General features: G+C 35.8%; 2 protein-coding genes and 1 pseudogene across 2 annotated transcripts; 1 reads left to right on the top strand and 2 right to left on the bottom strand.

Annotated features, from left to right (window-relative positions):
- Window positions 1-1,715: 1,715 nt before the first annotated feature.
- On the bottom strand, window positions 1,716-7,487 carry LOC143541081 (G-type lectin S-receptor-like serine/threonine-protein kinase SD2-5; annotated as a pseudogene).
- Window positions 7,488-8,039: 552 nt separating this feature from the next.
- Window positions 8,040-9,335, bottom strand: LOC143541080 (uncharacterized). The gene has a single exon (XM_077033991.1). It carries the CDS (start codon window positions 9,172-9,174, stop codon window positions 8,143-8,145), a length of 1,032 nt encoding a protein of 343 aa, XP_076890106.1. The 5' UTR covers window positions 9,175-9,335; the 3' UTR covers window positions 8,040-8,142.
- Window positions 9,336-14,786: 5,451 nt separating this feature from the next.
- On the top strand, window positions 14,787-17,114 carry LOC143541079 (cytochrome P450 CYP72A219-like). The gene is made up of 5 exons (XM_077033990.1): window positions 14,787-15,047; window positions 15,265-15,485; window positions 15,576-15,823; window positions 16,015-16,399; window positions 16,588-17,114. The coding sequence occupies exons 1-5, from the start codon at window positions 14,789-14,791 to the stop codon at window positions 17,011-17,013; spliced, it is 1,539 nt and encodes a 512-aa protein (XP_076890105.1). The 5' UTR covers window positions 14,787-14,788; the 3' UTR covers window positions 17,014-17,114.
- The last annotated feature ends 270 nt before the right edge of the window (window positions 17,115-17,384 follow it).

The raw sequence follows: 17,384 nt of genomic DNA, 5'->3' as shown, positions 1-17,384 counted from the left end.
TATGCGTCTATACGGCTCGTATAAAGGCTATACGAGCCGTATAGGTGCAAAATTTTGTTCTTTTGTGTTGGAGAGTGTCAGGTGTTTGAAGCTTATACAACTCGTATAGGGACTATACGACCCGTATAGACTGGAAAAGTTGTCATTCGTACATTAGTTAGTCATGTGATGGCTATACGACTCGTATAGCCCCTATACGGACCGTATAGAGTTGTTAACACACCATGGGATGGTGTTTGAATATAACGACCCATTTTTTGTTTGGCTAGCTTATTATTACCGTATATCAAAAGGGTTACATTGTTGATCTTGATCAAGTTTTGGTGATATTGCAAAAGCTCCTTATGCTATTTCTCCGAGCCATTCAGAGACACGTTGACCTTAATCTCCCGCGAGCCATGACCGCATACAATGATTATGGTGTGGCATTGCTACTTACTAATGATCCCTTTTGATATACGGTAATAATAAGCTATCCAAACAAAAAATGTAACGTACAGTCCTGCTTTTGATATAGGATAAAATATAATGTTTAAGTAAATTATGGTTTTACTAGTGAGAGCGTTAAGGAATACTTACAAGTAGGGGTGAGAAAAATTCGAGTTTACCATAAAAAGACTGAGATGGGACAGATTTTTAGATCAAAACTGAACCAAAATATTCTCGGTTTGCTGGTCCTCAGTTCCCATATTTAACAAACTTCAGTTTCGGTTCAGTTATTTTGATCGAAGAAACCCGACTTCTAAATACAAACCGGAAAAAAATTCTAATTTCAAAAGTTAACTTTTGACTTCAAGCAACAAATTCAATTCTAAGACTATATGTAGTGGAGGATGGTTGAGGCACCAAAGACGCCATGTCACACTTTAAGATCGCAAATAAACGGGTGTTAACAGGGTCGGGGAGTAAAGGCGATTCAACCAAAACTTTAACCGAGGTGAGGGGTGTGAGAAGTGGGTCCATCTCCACAATCACACCGTTTTATTTTTAATTTTTTCCTTTAATTTAACTTTTAGTTAACATTGCTACGTCAAAGTGAAAGGTTGGTTAGTTACAGCTTCACCATATGTTAAACTTTAACATCGCTACAACAGTGACGTGACACTTTAACATACATCATATGTTAAACTCGACTACCTTATATATGTAACATAGGCAAAAATGGTTGGTTAAACCGCAATCATAATTAAACCTCTAAGAGCATTCTCATTCAATCCATCAAATTTGGTGATGAGGGTTTTTATAATTTAGAGAGTGGTATAGGGTGTTGTGAATGGTAGAGAGAAATCACAATGATTTTTTATATATTTTAAGTCCCTGTAGCACCTTGTAAATTTTTTAATATTTATTGAGAGTGGTGGTGAGTAAATGAAAGAGAAAAAATATTGATAAAGGTATAAAAATATTATTTAACTGAAAAAGAGAAAAAATGTAATGACTTTTAGTGTAATGTTAGATTTAAAGATAGACGATTGGATGTGAATGCTCTAATCCACGATCCTCAATTGCCACACCTTTGGCACATTGCAATGTTCTCAACTGTGAAATAAAATGACTCATTGTGTGAGCACATATTATCTTATATACAACAACTACCACACCCAACAAATTTAGTAATCAACTTGATTATATTGGATAAATTCAATCAAGGTCAACCTAGAAAATATTCATACAAAAAGTTTAAATGAAAAAAACACAATCAAATAAAACCCATGAAACATTGCAAATGTGCATGTATGCCATCCATAAGAACTTCATGGTTACTTACCCAGGACCAGATAGAACATAAGCCATCAATGGTGTCATATCTTTGTCATGTACTTCAACTTCTCTGTTTTGCATTCTAGGGTATGTGAAGTTGTAATCTAAGCTAGATTCAACAGTCATTACGCCTTCTAACACCTTAACCACCATCGACATTGATGGCCTTTTCGTAGAATCACATTGTAAGCACCAAGAAGCCACTTTCATCGTCTCTACAACTTCTAAACAATGTGTCTGCATATCTTCACTATACTTGTCAACCATATCTTGCAGCATCCCTTGTTCCCAACATTATTGAAGCACATCAAGTATGTGACAGCTTTCTTCAAACTAAGATCTATCAAATTTTTTCCTCCCACACAATCAGTGGCGGACCCAGGATTTTTTGTCAATAGGGTCCCAATTTTTTCGGTTTACAAAATTTTTCGGGTCGGTCGTTATTCGGGTCGGGTCGAGGCGAGGAACATAATAAAACACGGAAGTATGGTGTCATTGGAAACGAGTAAGTAGAAATAATACAAATTAGAAACTAGATGAAACATACACTTTTAATTTATACCCGAAAAACATGAACGTAATCTATATATATGGTCTTACATAATTGACCAAAACATGAAAAAATTAACTCTAACACAAATAAATGATTAATTATAATATACATACACAAGGTAAATAATAAAAGAATATGCAAAATCCATGATAACATTATATATGTTGCATGGTGATAATGACTATATGAGAGAAACTAACAAAAAACACAAATACCCTAACTGAATAACTAAGACTAGGATATTAAAAAAACAACAAAAAAAAGGAGTATGGTGGGGCTTGAATCTACAACCTCTCACAAGTAAAACAAGGAACTTTCCACTGTACCAGTTCAATCCTAATAGTATGGGTTCCAAGTATTAATTTTTATGGGGTCCTTACAAAATTTAATATACCGTCTCTAAGTAATTTTTAAAAAACATCGGTGTCCCGGGACCCCGATCGGACCTATGTGGGTCCGCCCCTGCACACAATGTCTCTAAGAGAATGATCCCGAAGCCATATACATCAACTTTTTCAGTGATGCCTGAGCTCAACCATTCTGGAGCCAAATATCCTGGGTTCCTCTCATAGTAGTGATAACTTCGGTTTGATTTCTGTGGAGGTAGGGTACTAGACCCCGGGTACGATCGTCACTTATTACGTTACATGTTGTATTTATTACACTATTATTGTATACTAACCAAAGCCCAATGGGTTGGGGGGTTGTGGAGGTAACACCTTACCGGGCTTGGCCTAATAAGGTTAGGGTTTCATGATGGTAGCCATGGGGTTCCCTATATAAGGGATGTTCATCTCCATTTTGAAGGGAACATTGACCTCCAACATATTTTTGTGTCTGTAAACAAGAGAAAACTCTTAGTAGTCACCTCCACTTTCCCCGCCTTCCATGACAGGTCTTGAGCAAGTCGGAGAAGAAGATCGAGGTGTGAGTTCGTTCATCATGAAGACCGGAGAACATTCATTAATTTGAGCCCACCAGAGGTTAGATTGGTGATTATTTAGTCTCGGTTGAGATATCAAGCTAAGCCTACCCCGGGGTTAGTTTTATGTTTCGTCAATTTCTATCGATGAGATTTGACAACCCAAAATCACATACTTTGGCATTGAAATCACTATCTAGCAATATGTTTTGAGGTTTAATATCTAGGTGGATGATTTTATGCTTACATTCTTCATGAAGATACGCTAGACCTTTCGCTACGTCAAGAATGATTTTCTTTCTGCATTCCCATTCGAGTACGTTCTCTCGAACCCCATGTAGATCCAACGATATAATGATATATTAATCATGAATTCATACACGAGAAAACGTTGTGATTTCCATGCACAAAATCCTACGTGTCTAACTAGATTTACATGGTGAATGCTTCCAATGGATTGAATCTCAGCTAGGAATGATTTCTTAACCTGCCGAAGAACTTCAAGGCATTAACTGCAATCTTTGAGTCATCTTCAAGAGTCCCTTCGAAAACAGCTCTGAATCCTCCTTCGCCAAGCTTTTGATTAAAATTCCCTGTGGCAATTTTGAATTGTTCAAAGGAAAACCGAATCGGCATTCCTATTACCACCCATATCGACTCTTCCTCCATTTTCTTAGCATGTCTTCGCTTACGGATTATGTAAATAGTTAAAGTTATTACCCCTAGCAAAAATAAGACGCTTCCCATACTGGAAGTTAGTATAACTCCTAAAGTCGATCGAGCTAACTGAGACGTGGAAGCGGAAGTAGATGATCTTACATTTTGCACTTTTATGAAAGTTGAGGCATTATGATTAATTGCATATGGATCAATATTCATCATTGTGAAGAGCTTTGAAGGTAAATCACAACCCCCAATTGTAGGATTTGTACCATAATGAAATAGAGCTGTTTTGCATGAGCAATTGTTTAAACATGCTTGTTTGCATGACTCTATATCCACCCCTTATAACTGCTAAAGTACATAACATTCTCGAGTTCAAGAAGAACTTGATCTTGGGTGTCATTACATGTCAGAGGAGTAACTTCATAGCAACCGAGGTTCGGTTGTCGATCATTCACTCCTTTAAAATAGTCTATCATGGGAAAGCTTAACGTTGGACAACTACACTGTTGATTACCCGAGCAAAGGGCGTCTCTCCCACAAGCCAACGAGTAATTACATGGTCCAAGAAAATGCTTAAGTTCATCAACCACCTGTCTTGCCATTCAAACACTTGCAAATGTCCATCCGGCATCAGTTTCATATATTGGGCCGATGATGCTTGAGGTATCTCAATCGCATTATCTAGCTCACTTGGCTCAACAGTACAAATGAATAAAGACAAACTACCATTCAAGGGCCTCATATATCTTCTTCCTCTATTTGCATCCTTGCTAAAGTCCAGACTAGACTACTGTAATACTCTCGATGTAACACCCCAACTTAGGGCATAGGCGTGTGACCAATAGTTGGTACCTGTTTTGTAAATATATCTCGTAAATATATCAGAGTTTAAGGTTGTAAAGCGGAAGTTATGATTAAAATATTAATATATTCCAAAAGACGGGAATTAAAACACCCGTTAGTTTGTTACAAAAGAAATGAAGTTAAAAACCATAATTTACAATATTTAATATTAAAACTTCATGAGCCATCAAATCGTCTAACGGCTAAACTCCAACTCCAAACGTCTACTCTTGGTTACCTGTAAAACAGTTTATAAAATACGTCAGCAACACAAACACATGCTGATGAACATGTTGACGCTAAAACATTTATGAAAACATTTAGTTCATACTCAAAACAATCAGCGGCCCTCTAGACCGGAGTACCAATTATATGACATTAGTCCATCCCTCATAGTCCTATAGACTGGCTCAACGATACGGGGACCTGGTACCAAGTGTGGTGGGGTATGCCTACCATTTGCCCACATATGTAAGGATCCAAACACAAGTATAACTAGCCCAATTGCCAGCAGATACTAAAGTTTTAGGGATACATTATCCCATGTAAACTTTGGTTTATCGGTAAATGAATCGATTAAAGAGTTTTATAGATATGAGTGTATTCACCTTTGTATTGATCAGCGCTTTCACTGATGTTGTTTTGAAGTTACCTCGGACCTATAGTACGAGAATAACCAAGTATAAATACTAGATCTACGATCTAGCTTTAGACTTTTATTCTATTGGCATAATCATTACCTTGATAAATATTTCTTTATACATGGATCTTTAGTCCAAAACCTTTATTCATAAAACATTACGTTTTTTCTTCATGAAGAAACGTATATACTAAGTTTCTTCTTTGTTAAGAAACATTATAAAATCTTTGTAATTATAAATAAATAATATTTTATCTATACCCTTGTCTTATAAAATTATATTTCACCTTTTTATCTTACCAAAATATAGACTATACCCCGACTAGGGTCTAAGCCATATATAACAAAATAATCGGGCAGTACCCCTACCTTGTATGACTAGTTTATAAGAAATGCCTAAGCTTAACTCGGCACCACTTCTACTTGTCGGTGGTTAAGTGAGAATACAAACAAACAAGGCTTCAACACTTGCACGTACTTCGAGAACGGATCGTCGGGACGGCGGGATCGTAGCACGTATTTCAAGGCAAGTGAATGTGGAATGAGATTTTGGGATGCATAAAGCAAGCCCGACACCCCTATTTATAGGGCTGAGATTGTGACCCATCGCGTAGGGATCCATCGCGTATCGCGATGGAACTTTAGGTTCGGCCATCACGTATCGCGACGCCGCCCTCTAGGCCTGATTGGTCACCTAGTAGATCTGCCACGTGTTGACACGTGTCACGATTACTTCGCCATGTCATCGCGTATCGCGATGACCCAAAAGGTTGGGCGATCGCGTATCGCGACACTGCCCATCCTGGGGCAATGTGATATACCCATCGCGTATCGCGATGGGTTATTCCGTTCATCGCGTATCGCGATGGGTCTTGAAATCAAAACTTTTCACTTTAGTCCTTGTACTTTTATATCTTGTCACTTCTTGGTCTCGCTTCCACTTTCCAAAAACAATAAGGCGACTCTCAAGCGGCGAAGTGCAAAGTGCGCCATCAAAGCGCCCAACACCGTCGTCCTCGTCCTCGTCCAAGTCCTAGCCCGTGCGCGTCGGGTGCTCCGCACCCTCCGCTAAGACCACTTGCTGCATGCTAAACATAAAAGAATATTACTGTGGAAACTGAAACTTCATCTCTTATAAAAAGCTTCCAAATTTATCTCACTTACCATGAGTGATGTAATTTGTCTTCTTTATTTAAACCCATGGAAAGAAATTCCATTTTCTTCCTCGTTTCCATGTGGGATGGAATTATTTCCTCAATTTCTTTAATATGAATTCTTCTAACTTAATATAATTCATATATATTATTTCTTTATCATGTTTATTATTAAATTATTTTTTGGGTCCTTCTATTTTCAAAGTTGACATTTTAACCCAAAAGTAAATATGGTGTTTTTAAAGATGTTACACTCTAAAAGGGATTGATCCAACATAACCCAACATTCCATTACCCGTGACTTGAAGAGAAAACAAACCTTTTTGGCCGTCCAGTTGGTTGATGAAACACTAGGTATTAGCTGATGTCCTTGAAACAATCTTTACCCCGGCACTAAACAGTCTGTTGGGTAGTCAAAAGATTGCCAAACTACCGAGCTATTGACATCAAACAACACCAGGTTTCCATCATTGGTTAAGTTCAAACCGGCTACAGATTTCCCTGTGGTGCTGGTATTCCAAACTATGCTACCATCAATATCATGTAGGACCAACTCTCTAGTTGCAGTGACATTCAGCATTGCACCATAGCTGACAGGATTGTCTCGATTTGCGGATCACACAACTTGAGGGAACCTGATAGCTGGTAGAACGATAGTACTCGCACTGTTGGTTTGAACAATGAAGACAGCAAAGAGGTAAGAGGCGCAGGTTCTATTGCAGGAGAAACCATAGGCGAATCTGGGGCTGCTAGTCCTCTAAGTAGAATGACTCGGACCCTTGAGCCATTTCTGAAAGTGAAATTAATAACGGAGGGTAAAGATTCATCGTTGGTCCATGTTGTGGAAAGATTTGCAGTCAGGTAAACGAAGCGCGGCTGGGCAGTGGTTGAGTAGCAATTTAAGAAGAGAAACGAGGCAAAACAATAGCATATACATGGCACCTTCATCACTATTAGTGAACACACATACATGAACCTTTGCAGACATATGCTTTATGATTTAAATATCAAATCTACTGTAGAAAACTCATTATATCCGACATAATCACTGTTTACAGCGGGTCATATTATAACATGTGGTTGTCTGGTTGATGGAGAATTAAAAAAGTGATTTTTTTTCTTGAATAATTAAATAAAGTATCTAAAGTAAGCTTCACCTTGTGGTTTTGTAAACAAAATTATTGAGTATAAGTTCAGTGTATATTACCACTTCTAGCCAATAAATTGTTTTAGAAAGTAATGTTTGCTTTCAAAAAGTTTCATTTGCTACACACAAAGATGTCAAACTTGTGAAGATTTCGTCTTTAAGACCGGTTTTAAGTATAAAAATCTCAACTTTTTAGTGTTGACTGGTTTTAAGTATAAAAATCCCAACTATTTAGTGTTGTCGATTCGGGTCAGATCATACCATAAAAGGTTCATGGAAAAGAGCTCTTGAATAATATTTATAAAAAAAAAGGTTACATAGCAACAATTTCAACTCTGCAAAAGCATAGAGTGTCATGATTCACTAATAATTCAAATGTAGAGAAAGGTTAGCACTCTAACAAGAAAATACAAATCTTATTCATATAATACAACAAAGACTAAGATTACCTTACCATCATCTCAAATGAGATTCAAACCAATTAAACATTTGCTCAGACTGCAAACTAGTCATTTCATGATAAGCAAAAGCAAGATTCAACTCCTCCTGAATGTAACTAACCAAAACCTCATTAGGCAAACTCACCTTCCTCTCGCTCACGGCTTCTTTCCATGGTAAAGCCCGCCCGTCACGCACCAAGTATCCCTTCTCATCAACAAACCCCTTCTCCTTAAACAAATCAAACAACTCCGCCGAAACCTTTAACCCAAGCCCCGGAACTCTCTCCGCAAGAAAACTAGGCGTTAACGGCAACTCCAAACACTCAACTTCCGCAACATCTACACCTTGTTTCCGCATAACTTCAAGATTCGCACCGATCAACCTCTTCCTTCGCTTATCCTTCGGCATGTGGACAAAAAGCGTAGGCGGGTAGTCTTTCGTAACACCAATACGATCAAAAACCCCTTCCGCGATCATAACAACGATACTACTAAACTTCATCTTACTCGCTAACATCGAAACGAAATACCCACCCGACGAAGCCCCTAACGCCACAACCGGCAACTTTTCAAGATTCCGCTTCTCGACCCACCATTTAATAACTCTTTCAACCGCCATTGTCTCCTTCATTGACCAACACTTTCCTTTACTCGTAACCGCAACAACCGCAAACTTCCTTTCAAACGCTTCACTAACAATCGCTCTATCTTCGGGCAAACCAACACAATGCTCACAATTCAATGACTTATCCCAAAAGTTAGCAGCTTTACCATTACACCCATGAGCAAGAAACAACACTGATCTTGCTGAACCCGGGATTTGCCAAATTAGTTCGGTCCCGTTAACAGTTTCGACTGTCGGGTCAAACCGGGTTGCGGGTTTATCTAAATTGGCATCCTTTTGATTTGCTAAAGCTAATTGGGAACTGGGTTTCTTTCTGTGGATTGATAATATTAATATTGTAAATATTAGAGCTGTGATTGTGATTAGTAGTGGTAACCGGCTGGTTCGAAACATGGTGAATCGATGCTTCTTGTTGGTGTACATGGTTTTGATTAATTTAGGTATTAGGGTTTAAATCTTAAAGGTTAATAACAGTAATTGGGGTTAGATTTGGATCAAATGTATATATATGTATATACGTATATGTACCTGTGTGTGTGTGTTGAAGAAATGTGATCGGAGATACGGACGCCGGAGGAACCGCCGGACGGAGATTGTGGGTTCAGTTTCGGACTTTTGGTTAGCCGTTTGGGCAACAGTGACGAACCACGGACTGTACTCTAAAGTGTCAAAACATCAACTTTTTATGCTCGCACTTGGTTCGTTTGAAAAAAGCTCGTATTTTAACGAGCCAAGGAGACTTGGTTTTGTTTATAAACAAGTCGAGCTCAAGCTAAAATTGACTGGACACATGAGCTCGTTTAAATTAAACAAAAACTTTAAAATAAGTATAATGTGTAAATAAAGTTAATACACATAGTTTTAGGGAAAATTTTCAAAATGGTATTTTGTTTACCAAGCTTTTTCAATTATAGCTCTAAGTCAAAACAAAATTCCAACAATAGCCTAATTATTATGTCAGATTTGATGGAAACCATTCCTGATTTGACGGAATTTGTGACCTATCTGGACGTGTCACGTAGCATGATTATTAGTCGGACCCGACGTTTTAATGTTTTGGACGGTCGTTTAGTAGGACGAACCGTCGGAGTAAAAGACAGTCAGATCTGACGGAAACATACTTTGAACCGTCGGATACGACTTTCTTTTACTCCGACGGTTCGCCTTCTAAACGGTCGGCCGGAGCATTAAAACGTCAGGTCCGGTGAATAATCCAACTACGTGGCGCGTCCTGATAGGTCACAAATTCCATCGGATCGGGAACGGTTTCCGTCAGATCCAACGAAATAGTCAGGCTATTTTTGGAGTTTCGTTTGTCTTGTGTCACACCCCGGCTTAGGGCCTAGGCGTATGACCAATAGTTGGTACCTGTTTTATAAATACATCAGAGTTACGGTTTATTTTAGCGGAAGACTTTGATTGAATAAAATATTAATTTATTTGAAAAACTTCTCGGATAATAAATACCCGGTGTTTGATTATAAATCTTGTTTAAATACTGTTTGCAATATTTTAATAACTTAAACTGAGCCATCAATACCTTGCAAGTATCTAACTCCATGAATGTCTATAATGTCTTGCTACCTGTGCTAATCTGTTTCCCTGAAATGTGGGGAAAAATACGTCAGTTATATGCTGGTGAACACGTATGACTCAATAAAACATTTTGAATGACGATTACAATACAAACATAGTTTTCTCGACAATCTCAGAGGAGGTATCTCTACTTCCGGTATATGTACCACTGCCCAACACACATAACGGTATTCTCCGAGCCACAGGGCCCTGAACAGAGAACTAGTCATGACCGTTTCAGTCCTCGGCTACCTCGCCTTGATTGATTGATTGGACTTTAACAGTTATGTTTGGATCCAGACACATGCATATTCGGTTTGAGTTGATTTTATTCCCTACTTTGTATTATAACGTTTTAGAGATCATGTAATCTCATGAAATCATTGACCGGCTCGTTAAGACAAACACCCGTTCATGTTTTGTCGAGTATAAATATATTTTGATTGATTAAAAAGGTTAACGTATTCACGTTATAAAAGGTTTGAACGTGTTCACCTGTGATTGTCTGTTTTGAATTATATGGTGATCTCATTTGAAACCTTGACTATGAATGATTGATTGATTGATGATTGACCTATAATAAAATAGGTTTATATAAATATCCGGATCATCTTTTGATCCGGCTACAGACCTTTAGTCTGGTTTTGATAGCTTTAAACCTTGATTGATCACTTGTTTGAATAAAATATTGAGATATGTAGTCTTTTGGTTTATTTACTAATCATATACTGAGTTTCTTCTTCATGAAGAAACATCTATAATCCGTTTCTTCTTCAAGAAGAAACATTCATTGACTGCTAGCTTTGAATGTTAAATCTTATGTTTCTTAATCATAAAGAAACAATGTTTTAGCTATATTCCTTGTATATGAAATGCTACGTTTCTTAATCGTGAAGACTATATTCTGACTATATCTTTATAAATGAAAAATCATGTGTTTCTTAATTGTAAAGAAACATTATTATAATCCTTTGTATTTTAAAAGCTTATGTAATCATAATTATGATCAAGGTTTGGGCTATACCCCTGACTATGGTCTAAGCCATGTAATATAGTAATAAAATAATGACTTAGGCAGAACCCTTACCTTACACGGGTATTTTATAAAAAATGCTTAGGTTGACGCGGGCAGCACTCATACTTATCGTCAGATAATCGAGGGAATGAACCGAAATAACTTCTATACTTGCACGCACTACGATGCAACGGGCGGGTCGGATCGTCGGAGCGTGGCACGAAATTTGAGGCCCGAGGGCTCGTCTAGCCACGACGAGACTATTGACGATAAACCTATCGTTCCATCGGGAAGTGACTCATCGCTACGCCTATTGCTGCCTCGTTGGTAACTTCACCCAATTGTTTAAAACAAGTACTCTCCACTCCTTTATTCTTTTGGTCATCTTGTCATAACTAATTGATTTTCATTAGTATACTTTAGTAATAAGATCTCAAAAACTCTCTTTCTCTCACTCAATTATTTGATCATCAAAGTTGGGTTTTATGAGAAATGTTCCATAAAGATTCATGTATATATTGTGTTGAATAAATATCTAAATCCACATATGTCTTCATAACTTTCATATTAGTGGCATGTATATTGGCGTGGCATTTCTTTTGGCTATATAAGCTGTGATGTTAATCCCCATATCTTCTCTCTTTTGCTTAGTATATTCACATAAGGCGGCTCATCATATTTTACCATACACTTAGTTTATATATAAGCTATATATTAATTGTATAGTATATAACACAACAATTAATTCTAATAAAATTAAACGTATCCTATATTTATAATAGTAACTATATATACATATAAATATGATATTAGTTGTACATTCACCTCTAATTATTAACGATGCTTGGAAATTTTAAACGTTCGAGTAGATATATTACATAACTCAAATTATCATTTCTCCTAATAAATGCCCGAGCAATAATATTTTGAATATACATGAGTTCATTTTATAGAAACGAGCATACCTTATAGTTACTCCACTTATCCATATTGGGTAATACATTTTGGCTCTTCAACTAATAAAAGTTGGCATTTTTGAAACGTAATTTTGGTGGTTGTTACGTCTTGGGCTATAATTGGAAAAACTTGGTCAAAAAAGCCAATTTTGGGAATTTTCCCATAGTTTTACAAATTCTCTTATTTATAAATTAATTATGTGTTTGTTAATAACATTAATATATTTTGTCTTCTGTATATCAATATTTGTATAATAGAATAATATAACTACCAGACTAGATGAGTCAAAAGCTAGCTCAAGCTTTTAATGAGTCAAGCTTGAGCTTGAATTTTTAGCTCACTAAAACAAACGAGCCAAGTCAAGTTGGCTCGAGCTTGCCCTAGCTCAGCTCGTACATACTTAAATGACCATGGTTAGATACTTAGATGTTTATTGTTGCTTAATTATTTACTATATTGTTGTTTAGTTTAAATAATAAGTATTAAAATAATATTATCTTGTTTATCTTTTATTTTATTTTATTTTTGTTTAGTTGAAAAAACAAGTATTAAAATAATATTATCTTATTTATCTTTTATTTTATTTTTAAAAAAAATGCTTACTATCTCTCCCAATATTTCAGGGCCTACCGAGTACCGATCAATCTAACTATCTATGTAATTGTCTACTATGAAATCCTATCTGTTGCTCTCAGGTTATTTCTTCAATTCTCTAGAGCCACCAGATTGTTTGATTTTTTAATGGAGGCTTCTCATGCATTTGACCCGAATTCACGGGTATGGGTCTTACCAAACCCGGATAGTCTTTAAATGGGTTATAACATCTCATATATTTATGAAACTCTTTCATAATCAAACAATAATTTTGACGGGTCATGGGTCTCACCAAACCCAGATACTCCTAAACGGGTTATAACATCTCATTTATTTGTGAAATAACCCCATCATCAAAGAATAATTTACACGAGTTATGGGTCTTACAAAACCCTAATAGTCCTCAAATGAGTTATAAGATCTCATTTATCGGTAAACACTTTCATTAAACCCTAATTTAATTTATCTCCTTTGCATATTCTCTGTTGCTTGTCTATCATCTTCATCACCGGTTAACTTCCAATACTACCCACCATTGTCAACTACGTTAACATCCCCTTTTTCATTAGACAAATATTTGTGTTCATGTTTGTTCATTTAGAAAAATCAACATGCTCGTGTTCGTTTATGTTTGTTCGTTAAAAATTTAAAAACTTACACATCTCAATTGAAAAAACTCAAACGCTAATAAATATAATAACAAACTAATAAGTATGTATTAAATTAAAACTAAACTATGTTAAAAAATAAAATAAATCATCATAAAATAGCAAAACGATTAAAACCAAAACTTGAATAAACTCCCGTAACACGGGAGGATCAAACTAGTTTCTTTATATTTGTGGCTTTAGACATTTAGAACGTAACAACACAAAAATAAGCGAACACCGTAGGTGAAAAATAAGTAGATCAATCGATTTCTTTTTTTTTTTGGTGGAAAGCTTACCAACTTTGGTTGAGAGTCTAACCTAAGAAAAGTAATAAAATCCACTATAAATTGGTGGGTCGTAAATATCAAGTAAATATCAATATTTCGAAAAGCAACTTTAAAAACTATATTCATTGTGTTGGTTATATTTAATAAAAAATATATGTGTTACATTAAAAAAAGAAAAAAAAATAGGAGACCTTTTTTTATGAGGGAATATTGATATTAGTTATCCAAAAATACAAACATTTATAAATTAGTTCACAAACATTTCAGTTGTTTATAAGAGGTCACAAGCTCAAATCTTATCTTTTACAAAATAAATAAATAATAGTTTTACTTAAATTGGTTTAACTAGTCAACCGGGTCACAGGTTTCACTACCACTTGTAAAAATCCGCTAGGTCCAACCGGTACCAGTTTAACACATACCACCTAACTGGTTTTTGGTCCATCTAACTTGTACGATCGGGTTTTAATAACGTTGCATAATATGCATCAAATTCACTTCTAATGTTTATGTATATATATATATATATATATATATATATAATTGCACACCATATCACATAACATTATTGTATTTCTTAGTAAAATAAGATTTTAATAAAATTATGGTTATTTTTATATATTGGTATACCTATAAGAATATAATTGTACAGTAAGATATAAGGTACTTATCAAATAAATAAACCATGTTAAACTACTACAAGAAGGAATCACAAGATGATAAAATATATCTACTTTTAACTTTTCTAGTAAATGAATATTTATATTTTACTTGATAAGTTGGGAGATCGAACTCTCTTCACCAACTACTATAAGTTATTTACACACCAACCCTTCAACTTTGAAATCATATTAACTTAAATCCCCCAATCTTTAGTAGCATATCTATAAGTATTATCATTCTCCACATGCCATTAGAACACCAAATCATTCTAAAACCACTAGTTAATTATTATCACAATGTGTTATGCTATGTTTATAGTAGTAATATTGGTCTCATGTGCATTGAGTTTTTTGAACTTGATGTGGTTCAAACCTAAGAAAATGGAGAAGCTTTTAAGAGAACAAGGTCTTGATGGTAACTCTTACAAGTTTTTGTTTGGAGATTTGAAAGAGATGGTGAAAGTGATACTTGAAGCTAAAGCTAAACCCATTGGTGTAACCGATGATATAGTTCCTCGTGTCTTGCCGTTCGTCCATAAGGCCGTCGCTACTCATGGTATGTGCAATATCTGCAAGTGCTTGTAGTTTCTAATGGGATATTTGATGTAGAGCATTATTACATAAAAGAGTGATCCACTCGTACATAAATAAGCATGATGCTACATTTGTAATAGTTTTAATAATAATTTGTTATCTAATATAATGCAGTTATCAAAATATAAGAGTATAAATACTAAAATAGGTTCAAACATATATTGGTCTTACTTGCATAGGTAAAGTTTGTTTTACATGGATGGGGAACAAACCGGTTGTGCAAATATCCGAACCGCTTATGATACGAGAGATATTGGCTAACTATAATCAGTTTCAAAAACCAAGTGTAAATAATCCCTTAACTAAACTGCTAGCAACAGGATTAATCGACGCTGATGCTGATCGTTGGGTCAAACATAGGAAAATCATTAATCCTGCATTCCATGTTGAGAAGCTCAAGGTTAATTTTTTGTTATTGTCTAGATTTTCTTTTTGAGTTGAAATTAAACATGGTTTTTAAGATATTTATTTTATTATTATTTGGTAGCAGCACATGGTACATGCATTTTATGTGAGATGTAATGAGATGATCAAGAAATGGGAAGAATTGTTAACCAATGATCAAAGTTCATGGGAAGTGGATGTATGGCCTCATCTTCAGTCGTTTAGTAGCGATGTGATTTCGCATACAGCGTTTGGTGGTAGTTTTGAGGAAGGAAAACGAATATCTCGACTTCAACAAGAACAAGCACAACTTATCATAATGGCCGAACAATCGGTTTACATTCCAGGATCCAGGTGAGTAAATTTCCTATAATAAGACCAATCAAACCCTATAAACGTAATATGTATTATTGTTCAACTATTTGTAGAAATATAATTAACCTGAATAATCACAAAGAAAATCTTATCAAATTGTATTCCAAAAAAGATAATTAAATAAATCCTAGCTGATATATTCTATCTAATAAAGTATATCGGTTTAATAGATTTTTACCGACACGATCCAACGTGAGGATTAATGAGATCGAACGAGAAGTAAGGGCTTCAATACGAAGTATAATCGACAAGAGAGTAACCATGATGAAAGATGGGTACATTGATAATGAAGACCTTTTGGGGATTCTATTGGATTCCAACTACAAAGAGATCAAACAAAATGGGAACAGTTATTTTGGACTAAGCATAGAGGAAGTTATCGAAGAGTGTAAACTTTTCTACTTTGCAGGTCAAGAGACCACCACAAATTTGCTTGTTTGGACTATGATTTTATTAAGTCAATACACGAATTGGCAAACAAATGCTAGAAATGAAGTTTTAGATGTATTTGGAGAGAGAAAACCGGATATCGATGGACTGAGTCGTCTAAAGGTGGTAAGTACGAGATATATATGTAACTCAAACATAACCAGTGTAAAAGAAAGCATGTTCTATTCTGAAGTGTATAAATAGATATATTTCTTCAAATCCCTTGTGATTACTTATCATTTACTTATAAGCTTTATGCCTCTCTAATGATGGTATATGTGCATAGATTTCTCTAAGTTAGTACATTTTTGTAGGTAAATATGATTTTAAACGAGGTTCTTCGACTATATCCACCTGGGGCGGCATTAGGAAGGATGATACATGAAGAAACAAAATTAGGGAACATAACATTACCAGCCGGAACACACATCCAATTAAACACCATTCTTTTACATCATGACTATGATCTATGGGGAGTCGACGCCAAGGAGTTCAAGCCCGAGAGATTTGCTAAAGGTGTGTCAAAGGCGACCAATGGCCAAGCCTCATATGTTCCATTTGGAGGGGGGCCGCGCATATGTATTGGACAAACTTTTGCCATGATGGAAGCAAAAATGGCGCTCGTTATGATTCTTCGACGCTTCTCTTTTGAGTTGTCTCCTTCGTACTCTCATGCTCCACACCTCATCATCACTCTGCAGCCTCAGTTTGGTGCTCACTTAGTTCTACATAAACTCTAGACGGTTGTTTTCATATTTTTAAACTATAATTGGTCACACTACTTATGATTATTCGAAGTATATGATTGTTACATAGGTAATAATCAAAATATATGCATATATTAATGGTGTAAAAGTTGTCATTTATCAATACCAATGTTGTTAAGTCATCTCATCAACTACCAATAGGTTGAAACTGAAATCAGTTATAGAATCAACTAAGGCATTAGCGTAATGGAAAAGACGATCTTGATGACTTGATTTTAGTTAGTCCCCTGATAATTGCGTTGTTGCACCCAACTATGATGGCTCTCGGTACATATGCGCGAATGGGGACTTAAGTGGACGTGGTACAGAAGGCTAAGGAAATGTTTTTGTAGGCTAATCTAGTC

This window comes from Bidens hawaiensis, unplaced genomic scaffold (genome assembly GCF_021521415.1).
Source record: "Bidens hawaiensis isolate Kalapana, Puna unplaced genomic scaffold, B.hawaiensis_p1.1 tig00012467_1, whole genome shotgun sequence".
Lineage (NCBI taxonomy): Eukaryota > Viridiplantae > Streptophyta > Magnoliopsida > Asterales > Asteraceae > Bidens > Bidens hawaiensis.
The sequence above is the reverse complement of the archived record's forward strand: the minus strand, read 5'-3'. Positions and strand labels throughout refer to the sequence as shown.

What these genes read in the sequence shown, in the direction of transcription:
- LOC143541079 (XM_077033990.1), top strand. Translation starts at nt 14,789, where the DNA reads ATGTGTTATGCTATGTTTATAGTAGTAATATTGGTCTCATGTGCATTG. An exon ending in TAAGGCCGTCGCTACTCATG is followed by an intron (nt 15,048 to 15,264) that starts GTATGTGCAATA and finishes TTACTTGCATAG; the next exon opens with GTAAAGTTTGTTTTACATGG. An exon ending in GACTGAGTCGTCTAAAGGTG is followed by an intron (nt 16,400 to 16,587) that starts GTAAGTACGAGA and finishes ACATTTTTGTAG; the next exon opens with GTAAATATGATTTTAAACGA.
- LOC143541080 (XM_077033991.1), bottom strand. Translation starts at nt 9,174, where the DNA reads ATGTACACCAACAAGAAGCATCGATTCACCATGTTTCGAACCAGCCGG.